Genomic DNA, 26,121 nt, shown 5'->3' with positions numbered 1-26,121 from the left:
GAGGGCATGTTTTGTTGCATCTGGGGCAGGTGAAGGCGTCCGGTTGTGCAAATGCACCGCGAACAGTAAAATGGCAGCAAGAACCTGGACATTATACCCAAGGGTCTTAGAATTAAGAACCCTCTACAATCCATGTATCCCACTGAATATGCAAGAAAACTATGCAACACTTTCTCTAAGAGGCTGCTCAAACATCTGATCAGCGTTCTCTACTCTAAACAGAAGCTAATAAAGGAGGAACTCCTTGTATTAGACAACTCTATCAGGAACCACCAAGCTTGGCAAGAGTTCCAAAAGGAAAAACAAAACATTTACCACTCTCAACTGGAGCTACTGAAAAAACAGAAAAACAAGAAACTCTCTAACCTTTCCAACCTACAGGCTACTAATCAAAACAAGATCAACAATATTGTCAATCTCTCACAGCAAGCACTCAGCCCAGCCGAGGAATCAGGTATCTGAAGAAGTGTGCATGCACACGAAAGCTCATACCAAGAACTAACTTAGTTGGTCTTTAAGGTGCTACTGGAAGGAATTTTTTTTTTTAAAGTAAAATGGCAATTTATGTCAAGTGTCTCAAAAGGCCGGTTTTAAATATAGGTTTGCCACACTGGCGCGTCCCCTCCGTGGCGGGGGGCTTCCCTGCAGCGGGCACTGGACACCAGGCTGGGGTGGGAGCACCAGGCGGATTTTGCTGCCCATCCCTTCTCCAGTTGCTTTTATACCCAAAGACATTTTATACCCTCCCGCTTTGCTTGCAGCCGTCGCTTTCGTTTCGGTTTCCCTTCCTCTCTCGCGCTCCCCCTGCAGGCCGTGGGGAGGAAAAGCACCCGTCCAAAGTAAGGGCACCGGAAAGTGCCCTCTAAGGACTTCACCGCCTGCTACTACGCATGCTCATTTTAGTAAAAAAAAAAACCCCAACAAACGCGCGTTGCGCCTGCGCCTTAGCGATGGTAGGAGGCGCGTGTGGCTTCGCCGCGCATGCTCAGTGGGTTCGCGCGTAGTCGGAGCGGGGGAGGGCGAAAGGTGCATTTTGGCGGTTTAAGGGAGAGCTGAGGTAACCGAGGCCGGTAAATATTTGGGCGCCTGGGTCCGGCTCCGAGGGACCTGCCTGGCTCTGACTTCCACAGAAGCAGAACCACAGGGCTTACTCACTGGGAGACCTTACTTCAGACTCGCTTTCTTGCGATTCCTGAAACAGAAGTTGGCGACAAATCCCCCCCCCCAAAATAAAATAAATAACGTGGCGGGCAGGTGTGCTGCTTATTACCTCTGTGGTCGATATTTCGTGCCCGTGAGGAGCGACTTGCAAGTGTTAGCTGCTGCTTTGCAGGTGGTCTGATCGTTAAAACCTACATCTGTGCCATAAATACCTGCCTACAAATTAGTGGGGATAATCTCACATTTATTTTTATTTTTTTACTATGGCCCAGACCGCTGTCATCTTGGGCTTCAGGTGGACGATTGGTTGGGCTGCAGTATTTACTTCAGTTATTATTATTATTATTATTATTATTTTTACTGCTGCTGCTGAAACAGTATGCTATAACGTGAGAATCAGTTTGTCGCTTCATGTTTCCCTTAACAGACCTGCCCACCTCGCAATCCTGGAAGTTGCAAGACGCAGAGACAGAAGTTAAAATGCCTGTTTTCAAACATCCAGCATATCCAGAAGCGACGTTACTTCGCTTGGAAAGCTTGGTGCTTTTTCGGGAATCTCAAGTGTCCACCTTGTTATCAATCTTCGGAGAGGTAGCACTTTCTAATTTTAATTTTCTAATTGCCCTTTAAGATACTTGGCCTTATTTTTTGTATTCAAAGTCTGCTTTTCAGGCAACATACTTCTTACTGGACAGGAAAACAGTGTTTTGTTTTGGGTTTTTTTGCTTCTGACAGGTAGTAAAGCTGAAGTGGATATACCACAGTTGGCCCAGGAAGACCTGGGTTCAAATTCTACTTTAACTAAAGGTCTCTGACCTTTAGCAAGTCTTTATTATTACCTTAGCATGTCCTTTAGGAGTTATTTGAACTCAGAGATACATACATGAGTTAACGCATGTGTTTTTTCATAACACAAGGGATTAACTCATGCACGTATCTCTTAAGTTCAAAGAAATGCAGTTATGGTTGTTTTAAATGTACAGTACAGTGGTACCTCGGGTTACATACGCCTCAGGTTACTTATGCTTCAGGTTACAGACTCCGCTAACCCAGAAATAGTACATTGGGTTAAGAACTTTGCTTCAGGATGAGAACAGAAACCGCGTGGTGGCAGTGGGAGGCCCCATTAGCTAAAGTGGTGCTTCAGGTTAAGAACACTTTCAGGTTAAGAACGGACCTCCGGAACGAATTAAGTGCGTAACCAGAGGTACCACTGTATCAGTTTTGTATTGCTACTTTTCTTCCCCTGGCTACCAATAGGAGTTTACAAGAAAATGTAGACTAGTCAGGCCTCCCCCCCCTTTTTTTTTAAGGTTGCCATATAAAACTCAGTAGTGATTCTGTTAAATTCTAATTTACAAACATAGGCCTTCTTTTGGCATTTATTTATCTGAATAGGTAGATTAGGGAGTAATGCATACTATTTATGTAGCACTGTTTCTTAAGTACTCCACATACAGTATCTCTGTATCCCCAGCTGTGTTTGTGGAGACTTTGGGGTATCTCGAAGGTTACCAGGAATTCCTTAATTTGAAAAAAAAAGTTATCAGTGAACCAAGATTTCCTGAAAGGCAGTGGGACCTCGGTTTTCGAACGTAATCTGTTCTGGAAGACTGTTCGAGTTCTGAAAAGTTTGAAAACCAAAAACTCAGTACAGAAGCCTCAAAATGGAAAAAAAAACAATACAGAAAGCTCAAAACGTGCATGTTCGACTTCCAAAAAGTGTTCGAAAACTGAAGCATTTACTTCCGGATTTACAACGTTCGAAAATCAAAACGTTTGTCAACAGAGACATTCGAAAACTGAGGTTCCACTGTACTGACCTTTTTCCTGTGCTGTAGCTATAGGGAACTATGATGTGTTCGTTCTAGAATGCCTTCTCAGTTCAGATTAGAAATGGTGTGCCTGATATTACTCCACATCACCTTTGGTGTTAGAACACGTTCCGGATTTTTTTACAGTGTATGGGACTCCCGTGAAATGCATGATTTCCTTGGCAAGCAAATTGTTATACAAAGAGCTATCTTCATGTAGTGCTTTCTAACTTACTTGCAGAATGTTAATACCCTTATAAAGCTATGCTAAGTAGGGCAACATTATCCTCGTATTTCAAATGAGGCACACTGCCAAATAGATAGTGGCCTATGTATGGATTCATGATAGGTGAGATATGAAGTGGGGAATTCTTGGCTCACAGCTCATTCTTTATGCAAAAGGTCTTTTTTAAACACAAACATTATTTGGCTTATGTTAATAACGGGAAGAGCATCGCTTCAAGCAGAAACTGTGAAGGTAATACTCTGCTATTCCCCTCTCCTGTCTTATATAAGCAGCAACTCCTGCATTGATTAATATGGACTGTGGCATAGTTGAAGTTGTTACCTTTATCTGTAATTAAATATAATATCCCTACAAGCCGTTAAGGAGAATAATGTGTCATTTGGTTCACGGTATGGAAATTGATGTCGGCAGTCTGCTGCGGCATTTAATTTTGCCTGACAGTCTTCTGAAGCTTGCTGTACTGATGTATTCAGCATGAGTGCTAGACGTGCAGATTGTTTTTAAATGAAAGGTTACATTTTTCAACCATGGAGATGATTTTGATTATCTCAGTAATTTCCAGGGGTTCTCCTAGTAATCCCTGAAGAATGAATTTTTCAACCCTGCCTTCAGGAAACATTGCAACACTTGTTGGTCTACCCAGGAATTTAGCTTGAACTTAGTTAACTGAAAGACATGGATGTAATAGTTATTCAAATGGTGTTCATTCCAGAAACATTTTTATCGGTTTATATTCTTTTACCAGTTTATCTTTAAAATTATCACTGTGTACAATATACTTCTGTCTGAACAGTTGTTACAGGAACATGTCTACAGGTAGCATTGTATCTTCAAAATAGTTTTTTCCCCCTATTTTTCTTTTGCTTCATTCCCAAGCAGTGCTAATGATTGTATTGCTTTTTCCTTGTTGAGTGTTTATATTGCCCTCAAGAATTAAAATAACTTTAGATGTGTTGAAAATTGCCAATATACAGTTATTTGTTTTAAATAGTTAGTGTTGCAGAGAATGAATGAATAACTGCTGTAAATACTTTACTGAAACAGAACCTTTGATAAAGTGGCAGGAGGTCACATGTTTATGTTGGGTGGTTTTCGTTGTGGGTAAACAGCTGTATTTTTGCTTCATTTTAATGGATTTTGTTCTGTAGGGTTTTGTAAATCGTTTCAGGACCCCTTCTGTGTGAAGTTATACATAATTTGATTGAACTTGAAATTTCATTGTTTAGAAAACTACTCATTGTGGGGCCAGTGTACACAATATCAGATTTAGCAAATCTGTATGTGAGGTGGGACAGTAGCCACTCATCATTCTGTCTCCTCCTTGGGTGTGCACAGCAATGAATGGACATACATGCATACATCTGTACATGTGATACCCTGGAATTTTGCAGTCAGCTTTTTTTACATGGAAGGATTGGAAGAATTTAGTACAGATGTGCATATACATCACTAAAGAAGTTTTTTTGTATGAGTGATAAGTGTGTTCAGACCAGCTGCCCTACCATACATAAAGTGTTTATTGATTGAAGATTGGATGAACAATAAAACTATGAATTCCAATGTGGGTTTCGGATTGATTCATTAGGAATCACCCTTCTTCCTCTTGTTACCATCATGAATCGCTTGTCAGTATGTAAGTTTATGAACCTGTACAATTATCATTTTGCTGTATTTGCAGTACATCATGCAGTACATCTAAGACTTTCTCAGCCTCAGATGGCTCAGTGCAATAGCTTGTGGACTGGAAAAACAACTCAGAACAATTTCCAGAAAATATTTAAAAATTGTTAAGAAGCAAGATATTGACTTAATAATCAGTGGTTTGGATATGCAACTCTTTCTGTAAATTGAAAAAAGGAAGCAAGTTTCTTGCTAAGAAGAGGGAGGGAGAGAGAGATTATGCAGTTAAGTGCCAGGACCTTAGAATTGCAAATCATTGACTTATTTTCTCTTGGAAGGTATTTAACCACATCCTGAAAAAGCATTCTCTATTTAGTTCTGGTGTCTCCAATTTTGCAGAGCCTGCGAGCACATTTGGAGTTCTACGAAATTGTATTGGCTGCCATGGTGGGGGCAGGCCCATTCACAAAACGGCCACTGTGGTGGGCATAGCTGGTCACTAGTGAGGCTAAAAGATAAGTAATTTGCCTGGGAACTCCAGATCACAAAGCCATTTCTTAGAAACCATGTTAACTGGCAGATCACCCCAAAACTGTTTCACTCAGCCTAGTCCCTTCACTGCATACATTGAAAAAAACCACCCATCCCATTCAGTAAGCACAAGCACACAAAACATCTGCACACAGACTCTCTGCTTTATCAATCCCCTCATAGCCTTGGCGCCCTTCCCAGCACCCAAGCAGTTGCCCTCCCAGCACTTGGGTTCAGAAGTTGTCCCCTAACTAGTATGTTTACCTGCTTGTGTGAATCAAGTGATTGGGCTGCATGCACCATTACGTAGCTTGTGCACAGTATGGCTAATTCAGCCAAGGTTCTTGACTTACTGTTAATGTGTGAACACGGCCTATGACCCAACAAGTTTATTGTATTTGTTTCTTGCTTTTAGCTGCGATTGGCTTTCGAAGCAGCTTACAATTACAAACTGCCACAATGATGTTTTTGAAAAGCTATCCGTATGCTCCAAATTAAAGCCTTTCTGTCATGGAGCCTTGGGTACTGTTATCTCTTGACTTGTAATGTCTTGGGAGTTTCAGTGCTGGGCTTCAGGCCAGTCATTCTTTTGAACCGAACTTCCTTGTATTTTGATGGATTATAAAATCAAAGGGATAAGCTGTCCTGGTGGATCTTAGTTGCTGCATTTTTAGCGAACCCTTCATTCTTCAACTTTTCATCTAGCCAAAAACTTGATGAGTCAAAGTTCTGTACATCTTTTGATTGAAGAAAGGCCAGTGTGCTTTAAAAGAAAAGAAATAAAACAAACACTAAATATATATATATAATTTTTGTCCAGCGTCAGCATTTGAGCTTCCCATCCCTTTTTATCTATGGACACACATCCAGTGGGAAGACTTATGTGATGCAGACTCTTCTGAAAACCTTAGAGGTAAGAAGAATAATGGATTCATACTGTATATTGGGAAATGCTTTTAAGTTTTGTTTTTAAAAATCCTCTGAAACCATCAGTTTGTTCAACTGTTTCCTCAAGAAAACCATTCTTGACCGTCCCCAGATAACTTGGTACAACGGGCCTTGGCTTACACAGCAAAGAATACAAGGAAGCAAAGCTCTGTTTGCCCCTAAAAATCAGCTGTAACTTAGTGTTGTTGTATTTCTATATTTGCCCTGCCTCTGGAAGTGTCAGGTACTGCCTATAGTGACAGTACATGTCCAGCCCTATCATTAGCCATACCTGAAGGTGGCCACTTCAGGTAATTTATTTTGACTGTCATGAAAGGGCAGCAGATGGTTAGTTATTTAATTTATTATTGTATTTTTACTGGCAGGAAGTAGGAGAGGCCCTTGCGAGCTTTTCTGCCTTAGGTGCCAGAATAACTTGATTGACTTTGAGTGGCCTTGGGAGGGGAGTGTCAAATGCTACTGTGCCTCAGGCATCAATATGTCTTGTGCTGGCCCTGTTGACGATCCATGTGGGGTTGAGGTGACATGAATGATAAGACAAGGGCTAACTTCAGAACAAGAGTGAACTAAGAAAATACTTACTGGTTTCAGCTTCATCCTGTGCTTAAACTATATCTTAACAATCCGTATTAAGTACTTGTAATGTTTCAGATGGATCATATTATGCGTTTTAACATCTTTTTAGTCTCTCACAACTTGCCATGTGATGCTCTATGGTCCTCATTTGGGGGCCTGTCAGCTAATGTTGCTGCTGCTTTTGTGCCATGTTCTCCTTAACTTTCTCTAACCTTATTTACAGCTAGAGGGAGTGGTAGTGAATTTGTGATTGGCATTGTATAATACTGGTTATGAATGGGATCCATTCTGTAGGCCCGGCCGTATCCCAAAAGCTTCGTAACTGGAGACGCCCTTCTGCGCATGCGCGGGGCGCAATTGAGCAGGCACAGAGTGCTTCTGCACATGCGCGCGCGGTGAAACCCAGAAGTATACACATCCAGGTTTGCTGCATTCGCAGCCCAAAAGTTACGTTACCCGAAGGTAACATAACATGAGGGTCCACTGTAGTTGTTTATTGGATTCATTTTCATGAACTTCCCACTGTGTGTAGAATACATTGAAATGGCAGCAAATGTAATAATTATTTCGACTTCATACATGAAGTCCAATCATTCAATATTTAGTACTGAAATACTTGCATTTTTGTTAGCAAGCAATCCTCATTGAGAAGTAATGATGTCAAGAAATGTGAATGAATAATGATCTCTCAGGTTGTTGTTTTTTAAAAAAGCAAAACAAAAAAACTGCTGGTGGTATTCTCTGCAAATTGTTGTAACAGCATTAATGCAATTTTCTTTCTCCTTAGCTGCCTCATGTGTTTGTGAACTGTATTGAATGTTTCACTTCAAGACTACTTCTAGAAGAAATTTTGAGACAGTTACAAAGCCTTTCCTCTAAGGAAGAATATTCTCTTCCATTCTGTGATACGTTCAACGATTTCATACGTTTATTTAAGCAGGCAACTATGACACCTGATCTGCAGAAACAAACTTTGTATGTGGTAAGTTTGAAAAGTCACCTGGGTTTAGGGCTGGGTGAACTCCCTGATTTAATAATTGATTATGTAAAGGTGAATGAGGATACTAGAACATATCAATGTTTATTTTAGCCAAGTGTGGGAAGGGGAACAAACATTATCAACTCAGACAACCAACTAACTGTTACTGAAGGGTTTGTACTATAAAGCTATTAAGTGGGGCAGCCAATGTAAATGGGAAGGTTTGGGTAGGCTAGCATAAAGTTTGTGGTTTGGGGAGGGGAATTAGCTCCTTTGAATAACAGGCTGTTAATTTTATGAATCTTATAGTCTAGGGGCAAGATGGAAATCTGGGGTTTTTGTTGTAAAAGCTTTAAGCGCACTTGAATAAATAATGTAGTGTGTACGTATAACTAGAGCAATGAAAAATTAATTGGGCAACATAATTCTACATAGTCTGTGAAGAGTAGATGGAGGAGAAAGGAAATGTGGGTGAAAGATTATTGTACTACTTTGTATGAAAAATAGTTAATGCAGAAACACTCGTTAATGGATACACAGTGGGAATAGATGAATTCCTTTCAAGAGAAAGATCTCATTCTGAACCTCTGAGGAAAACTGAGAAAGTAATATCACACTGAAAATTTTATGTTAATTTTGAGCAACTTGTAACTTCACCGCCACCCTACCCCACATTCCCTCCTTTGGTGTTCTATTCAGCAAGCTACTAGTACACTGTCCATCCTGGAGTCTAATAAAAATCTGTGAATACGTTTTGAAACACATTCAGATACCTATTAAACATTGGCTATTATAATGGTGGATTAACTCCTGACTTTTGTAATTATATTATGGCTTTACTGTCATGTTTTGTGCCCTTATGGCTGCAAACTTATGTATGCTTACGTGGGTATGAGCCCCACTGATTTCTGTCACACTGATCTCCAGTGAAAATAATATTGGGCTTCGTAGCTTAGCGACAGAATACATATTTTGCATAGAGAAGTTCTTAGATTCAATCCTGGGTAGCTCCAGTTAAAAGGACCACAACTGATACGAAAGATCTCTGCCTGAGATCCTGGAGAGTCACTTCTGGCCAGAGCAGACAGTATTAGGCTAGGGAGAAAATTGGTCTCACATGGTATAAGGAAGTTTCCTTTGTTCCTAAGGCTCTGTTCAGGCCTATGGTTGATCTCTGGTTTTGGGAGTGGACTGTGGGATTGTATACACTCTACCACTCCTGTTGTGCGTTCCTTCTGATCCTCTTCCGTGGTTTATGTGAATGTCTTCAAAGGAGGTTAAAGTTGAACTGGCTTTGCTCCTATACTGTGAGAATGTGCTTATCAGGGAAGAGGATATGTGCATGATCCTGCAGTCCTGCTTTGATATTTAAATCCAGGTTTCGTAGCTCTAAACTGGTTGTAAGGGAGATGGTTGGCTAAGGCACATATTCCTTGTGGCTGCCCTGCTTCTTGTCATTACAGGCTCACCAAAGTCCCAAACCCAAGTGCTGTTCCCAAAAAAATTTGAGACAGGTGTTTGCCCTGGCCTTTGGCTGAAGGCTAAGATGAAAAAGGCTGTGTGCATTAAGTTGAAGACTGGCTCACGTTAAGAGCAATCCTATTGTGACTGGCTGAGAAGAGCTCGCATGTAAAGCTGGTGCCACCTTCTGGAAGCTGCACACATGGCTCCAATGAGTTGCCCAGTTGCAGGATTGCATAGATTGCCACGGCCATGTTCACACTCTGTACATTAGGTGGCAAATTTCACAATCAGGATTGCCTGATGGCCGCTCCACACTACTCCACACTACCACTTGCGAGGTGGCACCTATAAATATGAATTAGCCTGTAGTTAGTTCTGGCCATTTTCCAAAGAACCATGCACCTTCAAGGGAGTTTTTCAACAATGGTTTCTCAAGCCAGAAGCACCATATTCCACATGGTAAATTACTGTTGAAACTGAGGCATGTTTCTACGGCTGTTTGTGATATGGCAGGCAAGTCTGCTGTTTAAATAAACAGCCAAAAAAGTTAGTGAGTGCGCCCAACATCTTTGGCTCACTTAATTTCTTTGAATTCAGAGGTAGTGAATTTGACATTGTGTTTTCTGACTGTGTCTCTTGGGTGCATGTTATCAAAAATAATGCTGGTAGTAGCGACAAGGTGAGTGGATGGTAGAAAGTAAAGTAATTCCTTATTTTCAAGGGAGACTTCCCCTTTACTGCTTCCTGGTGCAAAAATCCCATATTGATGCTGAAAATAAGCACCAGGTGGGCGTGGCCAATTGTATGGGTTCTTCACACCCAATCATTGCCCAGCAGAGAAGGACCCATGTCATCTTGTCCGGTATTCAGACAGTTGCTATTGGTGGAAGAGATCTTCCTACATTGAAGACCCCCACCCTTCTAGCGTAAGAATTAGTGCCAAGTGGGAAGTCAAGGAAATGCTTACTTAAATGTACAGTATCTTTATGCATTTAAACAAAGTACATCAAAGGACCTCCTCCATTTTCTTCAGAAAAAATGAGCATTTGTTGTTGTTTAGTCGATTAGTTGTGTCTGACTCTTCGTGACCCCCTGGATGAGAGCACGCCAGGCACTCCTGTCTTCCACTGCCTCCCGCAGTTTGGTCAAACTCATGCTGGTAGCTTCCAGAACACTATCCAACCATCTCATCCTCTGTCGTCCCCTTCTCCTTGTGCTCTCCATCTTTCCCAACATCAGGGTCTTTTCCAGGGAGTCTTCTCTTCTCATGAGGTGGCCAAAGTATTGGAGCCTCAGCTTCAGGATCTGTCCTTCCAGTGAGCACTCAGGGCTGATTTCCTTCAGAATGGATAGGTTTGATCTTCTTGCAGTCCATAGGACTCTCAAGAGTCTCCTCCGGCACCATAAAATGAGCATAAAATTTATGCTCATAAAATGAGCATAGTTAAGTGCTAAAAATGTGGTGTGAGATTCTGAAAGATTACTGCTGTCAGATGAGCATGTTACAGCGGGGCAACCCTTGACTTAACTGGTTTTAGAACCAATTTTTGGGAATTAATAATGTTGCTTATCGTAATATTTGAAATTACTTGAAAATAGATAATAAAATACTAGGGCAGGACATTAAATATTGCAGAATGATCAATTTTATTGGGTAAGATGTTGGTAAATCAGAACAATTAAGTGTTAAATTAGAGCATTTCATTCTGCTGTGCATGAAAATAGACAAGAGTGGGGGAGAAATCAATTTATGTGAATTAACCTGTGTCTTTGGATTTATTATGGGGCGGTTTAAATGGAGATTGATGGAAGAACTTGCGTTCTGGTAGCACAAGCTGGCAAAACTAATCTATGCTATTTCGTTTCATTCGTAAATAACCTAAGATATTTCAGCCTCAATTAATTCAGTGAAAATTAAGATAAATGGATGGTCTCTTCAGTGGCTTCTAAATGCTTCTCTTAATCCAAGAACAGGTACTGAACAATCATGATTAATCATGAGGTTCAAAATGATTCATTTTCCCCGGTGAAGGATGGTGCCAATAAAACTTTGTGTTTATACCTGCGTTGAGAACAATGTGTCCTTCGTGTTCCTTCTCTCCTGTGTTTGGAATTGCAATTCATCAGTCTAGTTATCTTTAACACATAAGAGCTGGTGTAGCATAACAGTTAATGTGACCTTTTCCCTGTTGAATCCACCAGGTGGCCTTAGCCAAGCCATAACACACACACACACCGCCCCCAATCTCAGTATGGCGGTCATAGAAAGAGCAGGAATATAGGAAGCTGCTCTCTATTGTCTATACTAGAGACAAAGCTGCTCTCCAAGGTTTCAACCAGAGAACATTCCCAGTCCTACCTGGAGCTGCCAGGGATTGAACCTGGGACGTTTTACATGCTATTCCTTGACAGCGTTGTTAAAAGGATTACTTAGATGGCGTACGTAAAGTTCTGTATAAAGTGTTTGCCAATATCTTTAAGGCCCACCTAGAGTTTTTATTGTAATCATTTGGTATATACATTTTGTTGCAGAGAAATAAATGAATGCATAATTTGTTTAGGTGGCCCATCGAGTACAAACATCCCTTAATAGCCCTCCAAATAATTTGCTGCCACTACCTATTAATGTATAGAGAGCCTTTTGTAAACTTGTCTCTGTGATTAAAATGCACTGTGTGGAGTGAAATCTCCTAATGTAGTCTTCCTCAGGTTACCCTCCTTAATTGTAGAACTCTGTAAATATATTTATTTGTGGAAAATAATATCTAGTACTATTGGTAATTTGATAGGAACACATCGTTTTAGCATAACAATTCTCTTTTAACAGTTTAATTCTCCCTGATTATTCTTAGTCTGTTTAGCTTTCAGCTCCTCTAACTCTGTCCTACTACCTAACTATCCTTTTCAGCTGACCTCTGTCACTCTTAATTCTACCCCACCACATTCAGTCCCACTCTCCTGCTGTCTATTCATCCACCATTGTATTTTCCTCTTTGGATTAGGATCCCATGTTTATATATAAAGTGATAACCAACATTAATCCTACTCAGAGTAGCCTCACTGGAAATCAGTGGACTTAAGTAATTCAAACGTTTTAAATTGCTTATGAGTTACTTTTGTGTAATAAAATTTCTCTTTGGTTTTAAAGGTTTTGGATAGAGCAGAGCAGCTGAGGGAACTAGAAACAAACCTCTTGCCAGGTTTCCTTAGACTACAAGAACTGGTAAGTAAATTGACCAAGTGATCCTTATTGAGCTACTTCATTTTAGCGGTACTTATAAAACAAATTTCCAATATGTACTACGTTGGTTCAATGAGCCAATTTCTGCTGTGAAATACAGTGAATCCACTATTCAGTGCAACTCTGGGGCATTAAGAAAGAAAGAAGTACCATCCCTCTTCCAGTTACAGGACACTGCTTTCTTGCTCACCTGGAGGCATCCTTACCCACCACAGCTTGAGAAACTAACTTTTTCTTTTGGAATGGGTTTCTTCATTCCCCAGCTGCATTCTATAAAACAGCTGGCTCCCACTTGTGCTATGGGAGGAGCAATACTGGAGCCTTCTGTTCATTCATGGTAAACCAATAACCATTGTGATGTGTACAGTGGTCCAGTGTTGGAGACAAGGGAATCATCATTGTCCCCTTTCTACCTTGGAATTATGTTGTGTAAAGTAGATGTTTCATGTTGCTTGTTACAGCTTACCTTGCTTTTGTTTTCTGGGACAGGGAGGTTAACGATATGCTCCTAGAGCATTTGAAATGCTAGTTCAGGGTTGCTCTTCCTGCCATTTTCCCGTACATGCAGGAACCTGATAAACGGTACTGATCATTTTTTGTAGATGTGCATTAATCTTGGTAGTACACTGGAATGGAGAATGCGCGTGTTGCTTGCTTTGGCACTTTCATGTGTTCTTTTGCAATAATCTGATGAACTGTAACAAATGTGACTGTAACAAATGTGAGACTTCGACTGCAGGGAAGAAATGTGTTTTGCTTTGGATTGATGCTGGCTTTCGCAACAATTCAAGTGGATTAGAGAAGCATAGTGCATGATTCTTATATCTTGCCAGTAGGTAGGAGCCAAGGAGTATTGTGAAAAACAAACAAGACTCCTTAACTCTCCTACCAGGAGAATAATTAGAGATCAAGTTGTTGGAAAATTCCTGGTGCTTCTCTTGGGAAGGATGGCTACACAGCTATCATTTTTTGTGTGATGATGAACAATAGTGATGTGCAAAAGAGGCTTGGAAAGCTAATTGATCTTGATTCAGAAACTGATATATGTAGCAAGATCATATTGTGTGCTATGGAAGGTGAGATTTGAAAGCATAAACTGTTCTCTTAATGGGAAATGCTTTTGTTTTCATGTGATACTCAGCTGCTAGATTAGGACAAGTGCCTTAACATCTTGGTAGGTAAGTTAAAAGGTATTAAAAAGCCTTTGCCTCCCTCACTTTATTATATGTCTGTAAAGCTCCTTGAGTATCTTGTGAGGGAAGAGACAAATTTTCTCTCCCTCCAAATAATTCAGGCCTGAAGGGCAATTGGCACCTCTGATTCCATAGGTGAAAACACTTATAAATCTGCATTTATAGTTCCTGAAGCCGTATGGATTTGATTTAATTATAGAAGGCTAGATTCCTGGTCTTCTGGTTGTCAGTGGAGTTGCCCTTAGTGTAAACTGATGCCTTCGAATCTGTATTGTTAGAAACTGTAGGGTAGTAAATTCAAAATAACTGAGGCTGGAATCCTATATATGTCTGCTCAGAAGTAGAGGGTTGGACTAGATTAGTGGTGGCCAAACTTGGCCCTCAGCTGTTTTTGGACTACAACTCCCATCATCCGTAGCTAACAAGACCAGTAGTCAGGGATGATGGGAATTGTAGTCCCAAAACAGCTGGAGGGCCAAGTTTGGCTAACACTGGACTAGATGGTCCTCAGGGTCACTTCCAGCTCTGTGATGCTATGATAAGGAAGTCTCAATTCAGATGCTGTGTCCCTCATTTTGAAGCTACAGTCCTAGGAACATGCTGCTGCAGGGAACTTGCTCAAGAAAGCAGGGAGCAGTGATTTGAAGACTGAAAATTCTATGTCTCAATTGAGCTCATAGGCCTGTTGTGAAAGCAACTGACCAACAGATGGACTGTCCGTTTATCTTACTAAGATTTTAATAATTTAAGAGTCAAGCTTTTTCAAGCAAACACAAGCCTCCTTCCTGACAATTAAGATGTGCAGCCCTATTTAGCTTAAATGCCATAGTGCACAGCAATAGAAGAACTGGATTTTTTAAAAATGCAGATGTATTAGCTGCTTGATTAGGGTGCTTACGGTCTTATGATTATGCAAATAATTTGCAGTGAAATGCTGAATCAGATGAGTTTGTTTCAATTAGAAAGAAACTTCACAAGTTTTTCTGTGACTAAAAACGTAACTGCAAGGTCACCTTTCCCCTCTCTCCCCTCCCCAACCCCTGTCCTCCAGACGGAGAGAAATGTGACTGTGGTCCTTCTTAGTGAAATTGTGTGGGAGCTGCTTCGTCCAGCTACAGGATGCCTTGAACCATTGCCGTTGTTTTTTCCGGACTACAGCATCGGTAACACAATACACTTGTTTTGGGTTGTTCGTGGCTATTAAACATAATAGCTAAACGAAATCTCTGTCAATGGAAGCTGTATACCTGAGTATCAGATGCTGGAGGCAAACCGACTAGGGAAAGCCACCTTCTCTCCACAACATGCTTCCAAGTTTCCAAAGGGAACTGGCTAGTTACTCTTGGATGCAAACAGAATACTAGATTTGATGGGCGCTGGGATGATGTTTAACATCTACTTTTTGAAGAATGAATAATTAGTACCTTTATTTTCTGTATGTGCGTATACATCACACCCCTTGCAGTCCAAGGAATTAAGAACTCCTGGTTTGAGAGAATTAACCTGGTTTTATGAAAAGGATGGTGAAATCTAGAGCTGGTTCTAACTGATTGTGAGAGAAAAATTATGTTGCTAGTTAAACTTCCAAATCTTGGAATTCTTTATCTTTAGGTGCATATCACAATACCAAGTTTTCAGCACTGTTGTAGCTACCAGAACTGGTCACCAGCAAAATGATTTTTATATATATTAAAGAGCTTTTTATTCTCATGGTTGGGTGGGATGGAGCTGAGAAGAAAAAATCACCTCTCCTGGTATTCTAAACTAGGTCCTAAGCATAAGAGTAAACAGTATCTCTGTTGCCTTGTCACAGATTCTTAAATTCAGATACTGATGAAGATTGACGCAGTAAGGATTACATTAGGATGCATTAGTGTTGCAAATAGCAATACAGAAAAATATAGCTATGAACAAAATACTATGTAATTAATGAACAACTAAGGTTGGTATAGGGACGTGGGTGGCACTGTGGGTAAAAGCCTCAGCGCCTAGGGCTTGCCGATCGAAAGGTTGGCGGTTCGAATCCCCGTGGCGGGGTGCGCTCCCGCTGCTCGGTCCCAGCGCCTGCCAACCTAGCAGTTCGAAAGCACCCCCGGGTGCAAGTAGATAAATAGGGACCGCTTACTGGCGGGAAGGTAAACGGCGTTTCCGTGTGCTGTGCTGGCTCACCAGATGCAGCTTGTCACGCTGGCCACGTGACCCGGAAGTGTCTCCGGACAGCGCTGGCCCCCGGCCTCTTGAGTGAGATGGACGCACAAGTCTGTCAAGACTGGCCCGTACGGGCAGGGGTACCTTTACCTTTACCTTTAAGGTTGGTATATAGCATAATGATTAGGGCACACATAGCAGCACGGTGACTTATGAAAGCAGCCCTAAATATCACAATAGGACAGCTGGAAATTATAAATATGTATTGACTAAAGCTGGAATCCATAAAAGTGCATGTTTTTCTGTAGTTTAATACCTAAACTGAATTAACAACTCGGGTCAAATTGTTAGAGGAGCGTTGTTAGAGGTATGGAATAGAACTAAAAGACTGTTGGAAAAGGGCATACCTTGGTGGTTATCACCAGTTAATATCTCATCACTTAAAAATTTAAACACGGGAACCCAAAGATGGACCTACGAAGATCTCCTGACTAAATCGGATAAAGGGTGGAGAATTAAATCATATGAAGAACTAAAGGATAAGACAATAGGGTGGCTGCAGGTTCACCAAATTAATGCCCTATGGAATGAACACAAAAAAATAGGGATGAGTGAGAAAAAATCAAAATTCCAGGTAGAAATATTAGAAGGAAAGAGTAAGCTTTTATCTAAAATGTACAATCAATTACTGGGATGGGATACTAAAGACGAGGAGGTGAAGGAGGTCATGATAAAGTGGGCCATAGATTTGGGATACAGTCTAGAATATGAGAGATGGGTGAAACTTTGGACTAAGGATATAAAATTTACAGCATGCGTTAGCCTCCGAGAAAATATCGAAAAAATGATGTATCGTTGGCATATTACTCCTGTTAAGCTGGGAAAAATGTACAAGACTGGAGACAAAAGATGTTGGAAATGTAAAAAAAAAGAGGGTGACTTCCATCATATGTGGTGGTCATGTGAAGAAGTGAAGAGGTTCTGGGGTTCTATTTACGACGAATTGAAAAAGATAATGAAATACACATTTCCAAAAAAACCAGAAGCATTTCTTCTGGGAATGGTCGGTGAGGAGATCAGGAAAGAAGATCAAACCATGTTCCAGTATGCAATAGCAGCAGCCAGAATATTGTTGGCACAGAACTGGAAATCATCTAAAATCCCAACTATTAGTGAATGGCAAAACAAGCTATTTGAGTACTCTGAGTTGGCAAAAATGACTCAGAAGATTAGGCACCAGAGTAATAAAAACTTTATTAATGATTGGAATAAATTTATATCATACATGGAAAAAAACTTAGGTAATATTAAAATAACAGTAGGTGAACTATAGAATCTGCGAAGTAAAGACAAAAGTTGAAAGAAGGAACTGCAAGAAGGTTATTAATGTGATATAGCTTAAATCGTGGTGGAGGGAAGTCAGAATGACGATATGATAATTAGTACTTTTGGAGAAATGTATTTACGTCTTGATGTTTTACTGTCTATATTTGTTTATTTTTTGTGTTTTTTCTTTTTGGTAAGTTTGTGATTTTAAAAGAGTGTATATCGGAAATAAAATTTATTTTTAAAATTAAAAAAAACAAAAAACAACTCGGGTCAAATTTGAAATGGAGAATTTGTTCTTACCCTGAAGTCTGGGCCTGAAAGAGAAATTGATCAGAAGGGAAACCTTGGAGTTTGGTCTGATTAAAAATACCTGATTTAGGGTCATTAAAGTTTGTTTAGGTTTGATTGCTGTACTCACAGCTGACTGAGTCTGAAAGTGTGTGCCTTTATCTTGAAGAGAGATGACTGGAAACATGTAAGCTTCCCCCTGAAACCAGACATGGTGATTTTGGCAATCGCTGTTCTTTTACATTGAAGACTCTTTACTACTGGATTTCCCAGAACTGGTTAAAAGGTGTTCAGTGCTGAATTGCCAGAAGGGGATTACAGGCCCTCTGGCAGAAGGGGTGTTTCCTGCTGAAGTATAACTGTATATCTAAAGTGTGCATACATTGTTTGTTCTCTGCATAATTTTTAGCCTGAGAACAATTCTATGATGTGCTCATCAGCTTTTTGTTTTTCAATGCTCTTTATTTAAACAGGACACCTGCAAAAGATTCTGTCCCATGACCATCCTCCGGAGTATTCTCTTGATTTTTACGCTGCATATATAAATATTCTGCTTGGCGTTTTCTATCCTGTCTGCAGGGACTTGAAGGAGCTCCGACATCTAGTAAGGGATCTCTTAGGTGCTTTCATAATGAATGTGGTGTCATAGTGCTTTTGACGCTGGCTTTGGAATTCTTAGAATGTCCTATATAACATAGCATGTGGATTCTGTGCTATTTCTCAGGTGTAGGTTGCTAGGTTGTCGGCTCGGCAGGCCAGAAAGAGAAGCTCAGCGAGCTTGCAGCCTTCACAAAGCCACATTATTGATCTGCATACATAAAAGTAACTGTTGCCTACATGTAGGGGCTGGAATAATGCAGCTCTCTCACCAGCAGCTGAGCAAGTTCTGAAAGACATGGTTGCTGTGTCTGAACATCCTTGAAATGTACGAATGCCTCTTGGTTGCCTAGATGAATAAATAGAAAATTCTGACTTTTATGTGGCTGGACTGTAACCTACTGCACAAAGATATATCCATTGTTGCACCCACTCCCAGCATGTCACCCTTGGAAAGTTGCCCACTAGGTTATGTGGCTCCAGTACTGAAAGAGATTCCCCATTCCTGTCTTAAAATATGGACATGCATTCAGGACCTTCAGGTTACCAGATATGGCATTATACTGTCCTGCTTATCCATGTCAAAGATTTATTTTGTTTTTATGGCTCTGTGCAGCCACTAATTCATCTACCCTTTTCTTGTTTTATTTCTCCTGCATGCAATTTCATTGTAAGTTGCTGCTCTTCAGGGTTGGAGAGGAGTGTTGCAGCTCCTTTTCAGATAGGGGTGGGATATTTTTAACATGTGTTCCAGGGTTCTTTCAAATGCCAGGGATGCAAAGATTTAAAATGTGGGATAATACCAATTATACCACTGCTTGTCTTGCAGGCTGCACTCAATTTTTCTAAGTACTGTGAGCCTGTGGTCCAGCAAAAGGGTGAGTGTTTTTCGTTCATATGAATAAATAGTGGATGGTTCTAGAGAGGAGGCAATAAAAAGCTTTCTGAGTCTTTATATGTTTCTGACCATGATTAGACAAATCAGAAGTGTTCCTTGGGCTGATTTACTCTTCCTCCTGCCTTCTCTCTCACCTGGGCATCGTTCTCTTTCAGTTTTGGGGCTTGCTGTGGAGTTAGTCTTATGTGTATTCCCCAAACCACAATTGGTAATCATTGTTGGAAATGGGGTGTGCAATACTTTAGGGGTCATGGGCAGGCTCAGTCGTCTAATCATAGTTAGAAGATCCAGTGTGCTTTTTGGACTCTGTGCTAAACTGAACAGCAAGATTGGTTATACCCATAGGGCTGATCTCCAAGGAAGGAGAGGGGGATGCTTTCCGGAGAGAATGAGTGAGAAGGTGGGGATGGTGCAATTGACAGTGGTGCCTCGTAAGACGAAATTAATTCGTTCTGCGAGTTTTTTCGTCTAGCGAATTTTTCATCTTGCGAAGCACGGTGTCGGAAAAGTTTTGGAAAAGCTTCAAAAATCACCAAAAACCTCAAAAAAGGCTACCACACCGCGTTCTATGAGTTGCTCCTCGAAGTCAAGTCGCAACTGTATTAACGGTGTTAAGAAAAAGGAAACAAACTTGCAAGACGTTTCCGTCTTGCGAAGCAAGCCCATAGGGAAATTTGACTTGCGAAGCAGCTCAAAAACCGCAAAACCCTTTCGTCTAGCGAGTTTTTCGTCTTGCGAGGCATTCGTCTTGTGGGGCACCACTGTAAGTCCCTTGAACAATGGTTAGGTAATTGGACGGTGCTTTGTCTGCACCTGATTAACAAGGAAAGGGCAGGACCGAAGAGTCTTTTAAGCTAAAAGGATGGAGGTAAGACATAGAATTATCAGTCAGTAGGGCATGGAACTCTTGATCTCAGAGTTGTGGGTTTGAGCCCCACATTGGGCAAAAAAATTCCTGTATTACAAAGAGTTGGACTGGATGACCCTTGTGGTCCCTTCCAACTCTACAATTTCCATGATTGCAGTTCCAGTTATTCTCGGATTGTACACATCTGCATAGGAGGGGAGAGTGCATAAGCTGAGGTTTGTTCTACCTTATGCATATCATGCTAAACCATCGGTCCGTTATCAATACATTTTTCCATTATGCAACATTTGCAGCATAACAGTTATACTATAGTTTGATGTTATGAACATAATCAGTACCAGAATCTCAAAAGAAACGTGCCTTTTAATCTGTAAACCTATATTAAATCCAAGAGCCAGTGTATCACCTGAACACTTCTCAAAGTTCATCTTGAATCAATACTACTTTTGTGTGTTTGTGATACAGCAAGTGAACGTGACACACGCAAACTTTGGAAAAATATTGAATCCCACTTGAAGAAAGCTATGCAGACTGTTTACCTGCGGGAAATATCAAGGTAATTGTCCCCCTCTTTATTTTTAGAAAGCTGCCTCTCAAGGCTTACCTAAAATGTCAAGTAGGTGCTGTAGGTGGTATTCTTTCCTGCTAAAGCAGATGTCCTGGCTTTTAAAAATCTGTTAAATAGGTTACGCCTACCAATAAATGAAAAATAATGCAGTACATGTCTGTTTCTAAATGGAACATTAGGATAAAGATGTTAGGTAAAGGTGCTGCTAGATGAGATATGGGAAGTCTGCAAATGAGTGTGTTGTGTTGGTGGAGAGGTGCTTGGGGTGATTGATTGATTGATTGATTGATTGATTTAATTAGTTTAATTAATAATTTTTTTAATACAGGAATTATGTATTTTCGTTGCTTTCTATTTTTATGCTGGGGTTCCTTTTGTAAACTATATTGTAATGACCCCTTTGGTTAAGCGACACATGCAATTTGATTTGAGGTGCTTAAATTTCTCCCATTGAAATTTGTGAGATTGACTGGTTAAATCAATTTTCTTCACTTTTCTCTTTCTTCCAGAGAGAGCAGGGCTTGTTGGATATTTGTGTGCATTTGCCGGGGAAAGGTTATATAATCTGTACCAGGGCTATACTAGTTTAAGCTGAATGTGTGTGATCTGAGATGCAGCAAATGTTTATATGGAAAAAAGTTGTCTTGTACCTGGAAGATTAGCATGGCAGCGAGAAGTCTGAAAGGGGATTTTGTCGCAGTCCTATACCATCTAGCATAACTGGATACTAACCTCATGCTGTTAATATTTAACATTTTCACTGATTTCTATTGATATTTATGTTACTTTTAAAAGTCAATACTTTAACACACTTTAGAATCATATTGTACAACTTAGCATTTTGCTATACAGATAATAATAATAATAGTAATAAAAACAATATTTTTTTATACCCCGCCCTCTCCGGCCAGGGCTGGGCTCAGGGCAGCTAACACCAAATATGAATTACAATAAAACGTAATAGAAAAGAAAAACAACAACAAACAATTAAAATACAGCTTAAAATGCAGCCTCATTTTAGTAGCAGCCCATAAATCAAGACCATAAAGGGAGGAAACATCAGATGTTCACCCGAGCCAGCCAGCCATGCTGGTCCTACATGGGCCAGCAAAAAAGCCAAGGGAAAATTTATATACCAAATCCCATATAAAGGGTCAGAGTGAGTCTAAGCCGAAGGCCAGGTGAAACAGCTCCATCTTGCAGGCCCTGTGGAAAGATGTCAAATCCCGCAGGGCCCTGGTCTCTTGTGACAGAGCGTTCCACCACATCGGGGCCAGTGCTGAAAAGGCCCTGGCCCCAGTTGGAACCAATCTAACCTCCTTGAGGCTTGGGACCTCCAAAGTGTTGTTATTCATGGACCTTAAGGTCCTCTGTGGGGCATACCAGGAGAGGTGGTCCTGTAGGACAAGTCTTTTGTAATTAACTGGTTGTAGAATGTTACTCTGTTTTACCTACACTTAACTCTTTATCCATTTTTCATTTACATGAATGTTGCTGTGTTTAGTGACTATTTTTGCCAGCAGGCCACAAATAGGGGTTTCCTAGACTTGAGGACTAGCTTTCTGTTCCCCCCTCTGTCCCAAATCCCAGGTGAAATCATTTGGTGTTTTCTTTTGCGGGGGGTGGGAGTCATTCTTCTTGCTACAATTCCCTATCCAGTTTGGATACAACAATGAAATGGAACCAGAGAACCTGAATGGGGAGTTACCTAGCAACTGAAGCATTGTGTTTGGGTTTTTCCCATTCTACCCCTGGGCATGACAGTTTTAAAGCTAGTATTGTTTCTTTAGGCAGTTTAATATGGTTGGCATTTAATATAGTGCTTTTTGAGTAATCAAAGTATTTCACACACAATGCTTACACAACCTACCCCACATGGTAGGTCAGTAATTTCCCCATAATGCAGGTGAGAGGCTAGAAGATTATGGCTTACCTAGGACCACTTAATGAGAAGTGAACTAGAGACTTGCCTGTTGATACTCCTAAACTGGGTCTATAATGAGGCATCAGTAGTAGTAGTAGTAGTAGTAGTAGTAGTAGTAGTTGCTTGCAGGCCAGGTTGCACCATCCTTAGGTTATTGTTGTTTAGTCGTGTCCGAGTCTTCGTGACCCCATGGACCAGAGCATGCCAGGCACTCCTGTCTTCCACTGCCTCCTGCAGTTTGGTCAAACTCATGTTGGTAGCTTTGAGAACACTGTCCAACCATCTCGTCCTCTGTCGTCCCCTTCTCCTTGTGCCCTCCATCTTTCCCAACATCAGGGTCTTTTCCAGGGAGTCTTCTCTTCTCATGAGGTGGCCAAAGTATTGGAGCCTCAGCGTCAGGATCTGTCCTTCCAGTGAGCACCCAGGGCTGATTTTCTTCAGAATGGATAGGTTTCATCTTCTGGCAGTCCATGGGACTCTCAAGAGTCTCATCCAGCACCATAATTTAAAAGCATCAGTTCTTCGGCGATCAGCCTTCTTTATGGTCCAGCTCTCACTTCCATACATCACTACTCCTTAGGTTAGATTTAGCCAATGTTAAATCCACGAATAAAAGTTACTTTGCCCGTTTTTGTCTGGCGAACTGATGTAAATCAGAATAATCTGACATCATTGTTAATCGTCTATATACTTTTAAACAGTTTAATTGCATAATTATTCTTATTCAAAAGTAACACAAATGCACTCACTCATCTCTAAAAATCAAATCTCTAAGTGTCTTGCTTTTAGGCATGGCAAATGCATTTTTAAAAATAGCTGCATTGTCTTTTAGCTCCCAGTGGGAACAATTACTCCAGGATGATGGTGAAGCCGGGCAACTAAAAGGTATGTGAAGAAGTAATAGTGTAGTGTTAATTATTGACAAAAAATACCCCTGTAATTTGGAGCAATTCAGTCATTGTCTTCAGTATGCATTTGCAAATATACCAACAGTTTAAAGAAACTAAACAGGCAGCACGGAATGCTGGTACATATTCTCTTCCAGCAAATGGGGTTTGTGGGGATCAACACTGGTTAACTTAAGTCTTCCAAACTCATACTTTTTTTTGTCTCACATTTTTTTTCTAGGACTTTCAGCTCATGCTCATGTAGAGCTTCCATATTATTCCAAGTTCCTACTAATAGCTGCATACCTTGCTTCTTACAACCCTGCCAGGACAGATAAAAGGTTCTTCGTTAAGGTAAATAGGTTTGTTCTTTTTGCCGTAATCTCTTCTAGCATTCTTTAACATTCTTTAATACCTTTGCATGTCTCTAAAGAGCTTTATAAACCATGGCTAAAATACACTACTAGCTCTACATGTTCAGCAGGGCTTTGATCCAGACTTGGTAGCGCTTCAATAGCAGCAATAGCAGCCTCTCGCCTCAATTCTATATGGCAAAACACTGTTGAAAGTGGGGGATATAGTTTGATCTGGGGTAGAGATCAAAGAAAAGAGCCAAAATTCCTAAATGTCCTAAAATGTCCTAAATTCTTCTCTGGGTGGTTGGAGAGTCCCCTGGAGCAGAATTTTTGGGAAGGGGCAGGGGTTGCAGGGGAAAGTAGATGTAGATGAAAGAGGAGTCCTGTTGCACAAGTGAAAGTCTGTGTGATGTTGGATTTCACTCACTGAGGTCATTGGAAGCATGGAAGCTTTTTTCTAATACTGGGAGAAAAGCCTACATCTAAACAATTGGTTGGTTTTAATTATTTCAAAGAAATGAATTGTACGCGATACATTTTATTAATCAATATGCTTGTTTTATATTACACTAGGAAAAATAAAATTTAGATGTAATTTTTCCCTTTTTATCTTTATAAATTGCTTATTTTTAATAAAAATATTCAGCAAGGCAACAGTTTGATTTACTTTATATAACCAAATAGCAAAATCTGAAGAAACGTCAGTGGTGGGGTGATACCAGCATTTGGTTGGCAACTCTCCAAAATAATTAACCCTCCATGCCTTCCATCAATTGCTGTTTTGAACAGGCGCAAAATTGGCTTTGTATCTAAAATAACTACTTCTTTACCTAGATTTGATAAGGAAGCAAGGAAAGGCTGGCAGCATTTTAAAGTGAAGCAGTAGCTGCTTCATCTTGTCAGTTGATGGAAAGGAAAACATTTTCCCCCTCCCGGTCTTTTTGCAGCTATTTTACCAGTAGGGAGAGAGCGAGAGAGCTGCATGTTTTAAATGGCTGAAATGGTTTAGTGAATTTTCAGATAAATTTATGGATAACTGTATTCAGAGGTACACACAATTACTTTCTTATTTATTTTTTATCTTATACCTTCCAGTAAATCCTCCCCCCCCCCCCGTTATAAATACTGTACTTTTTCAGTGGTGTGCACTGTCTGTCACAGTTTGACGTGCCATGGGCAGGCCACAGTGGGCCATATTTTAGCATTGCTATTGTCCATACAGGGTTTGTGAAGAATAAATGAAATAGTTATTACATGAAGTATACCTGTAACAGTACAGTTATTGTGTATGCTGTCGCGTAGCTGTGTGATATGTTCAGTGAAGTTGGGCTGTTCTCCCCATATAAATTATGTACCATTGCAAATAACTATTTCACAGCTGGATTTTTCTTTTCACATGCAGCATCATGGAAAAATTAGGAAGAAAAACTTTCAGAAGAAACATGAAAAGGTAAATTCAGCTTTCTGTTTGATAGATTATCTCCATTCTGGTATAAAATTGAAACAGAGTGTCACTAAATTGTCTTAACATATGATGAAATGTCCTATTGTATTTTACTGTATATTCTATGATTGCCTTGAGAGGACTTTGCCTTAAAAGGTTACCTAGAACTGCCTAAAGGAATAAAGGCAGCCACGCCCACAGGTGAATGTGTTTTCTTTCTGCAATATTGCTGGAAAGACCATCCCTTCTTTAGTTTGATCTCTGTCCTTTTAAACTTTTTAGGGTAGGAACTGTTTCGACTGAACACCCACCTCCAAGGAAACTCCACAGACATGCATATATAATTCCACACATGCAAAAATCTCCTAGTGGCCAGAGGCAGGCAGGAAGTTTCACTCCCTTACTAGCAATAGTAGAAACAAGCCAAATAAGAATCTACCGTATATGCAGATTTTGCATAATTTGTACAGGTTGCAGAATGTATTTATATGAATAACATTAGAAACCCTTCCTGGATTTTTATACCATTGCCTGTGATTGTTTCCTCCGCTCCTTTTAAGATTGCAGAGCTGCTATATCTTTTTGATAACTAGTGCAGTAGAATGGCTGAAGTTGTTACTGAGAGAGATTGCCATCCAAAGATTTAGAACCGTGACTGCCTTCCCTTTAATCCTAGTTGTGAAGCAAGAAAAAATAAGGAATGCATACTTCAAGAAGAGATGTTGAAATGAAAGATCAGTTTATGGAATGAAAAAAATGTTTCCCACATCTACAGTTTTATAGTGTGTAAATTTAATAAGTTAGATCCATGCATTCACCATACAGATTACTGGGTTGTAGCAAATGCTGACTTTTTCTCCCCATTTTTTCTTTATAAACATACTAGAAGCTCACCTGATCTTTGAATGTGCACAGAGCCTTAACAGAATTCAGGTGACCACATCATAGCTGTGTACTTAAATTATAAGTGTGGAACATACAAATTGCATTGAAATTCTTATTACTGGACCTTGAATTACAGTCCCTTGGCTATCTAAATT

At 40.3% G+C, this 26,121-nt stretch overlaps 1 protein-coding gene across 3 annotated transcripts in view; it reads left to right on the top strand.

Annotated features, from left to right (window-relative positions):
- The first annotated feature begins 955 nt into the window (after positions 1–955).
- Positions 956–26,121, top strand: part of ORC5 (origin recognition complex subunit 5) — a 66,909-nt gene continuing 41,743 nt past the window's right edge. For 2 of the 3 annotated variants that reach the window (XR_014223817.1, XM_082239789.1), the window contains exons 1-12: positions 956–1,057; positions 1,589–1,752; positions 6,194–6,286; positions 7,685–7,879; positions 12,489–12,563; positions 14,826–14,937; positions 18,013–18,143; positions 18,966–19,014; positions 20,368–20,458; positions 23,227–23,279; positions 23,523–23,635; positions 25,040–25,087. Coding sequence is in view for 2 of the 3 variants with exons in the window: in XM_082239789.1 (XP_082095915.1) it covers positions 1,642–1,752; positions 6,194–6,286; positions 7,685–7,879; positions 12,489–12,563; positions 14,826–14,937; positions 18,013–18,143; positions 18,966–19,014; positions 20,368–20,458; positions 23,227–23,279; positions 23,523–23,635; positions 25,040–25,087 (1,071 nt within the window). In the remaining variant the exon portion in view is untranslated. The remainder of the gene's footprint in view (positions 1,058–1,588; positions 1,753–6,193; positions 6,287–7,684; positions 7,880–12,488; positions 12,564–14,825; positions 14,938–18,012; positions 18,144–18,965; positions 19,015–20,367; positions 20,459–23,226; positions 23,280–23,522; positions 23,636–25,039; positions 25,088–26,121) is intronic. The other variant, XM_082239788.1, reaches the window with a different exon arrangement.

Source organism: Podarcis vaucheri (assembly GCF_965113315.1).
Source record: "Podarcis vaucheri genome assembly, chromosome: 10".
Lineage (NCBI taxonomy): Eukaryota > Metazoa > Chordata > Lepidosauria > Squamata > Lacertidae > Podarcis > Podarcis vaucheri.
The sequence above is the reverse complement of the archived record's forward strand: the minus strand, read 5'-3'. Positions and strand labels throughout refer to the sequence as shown.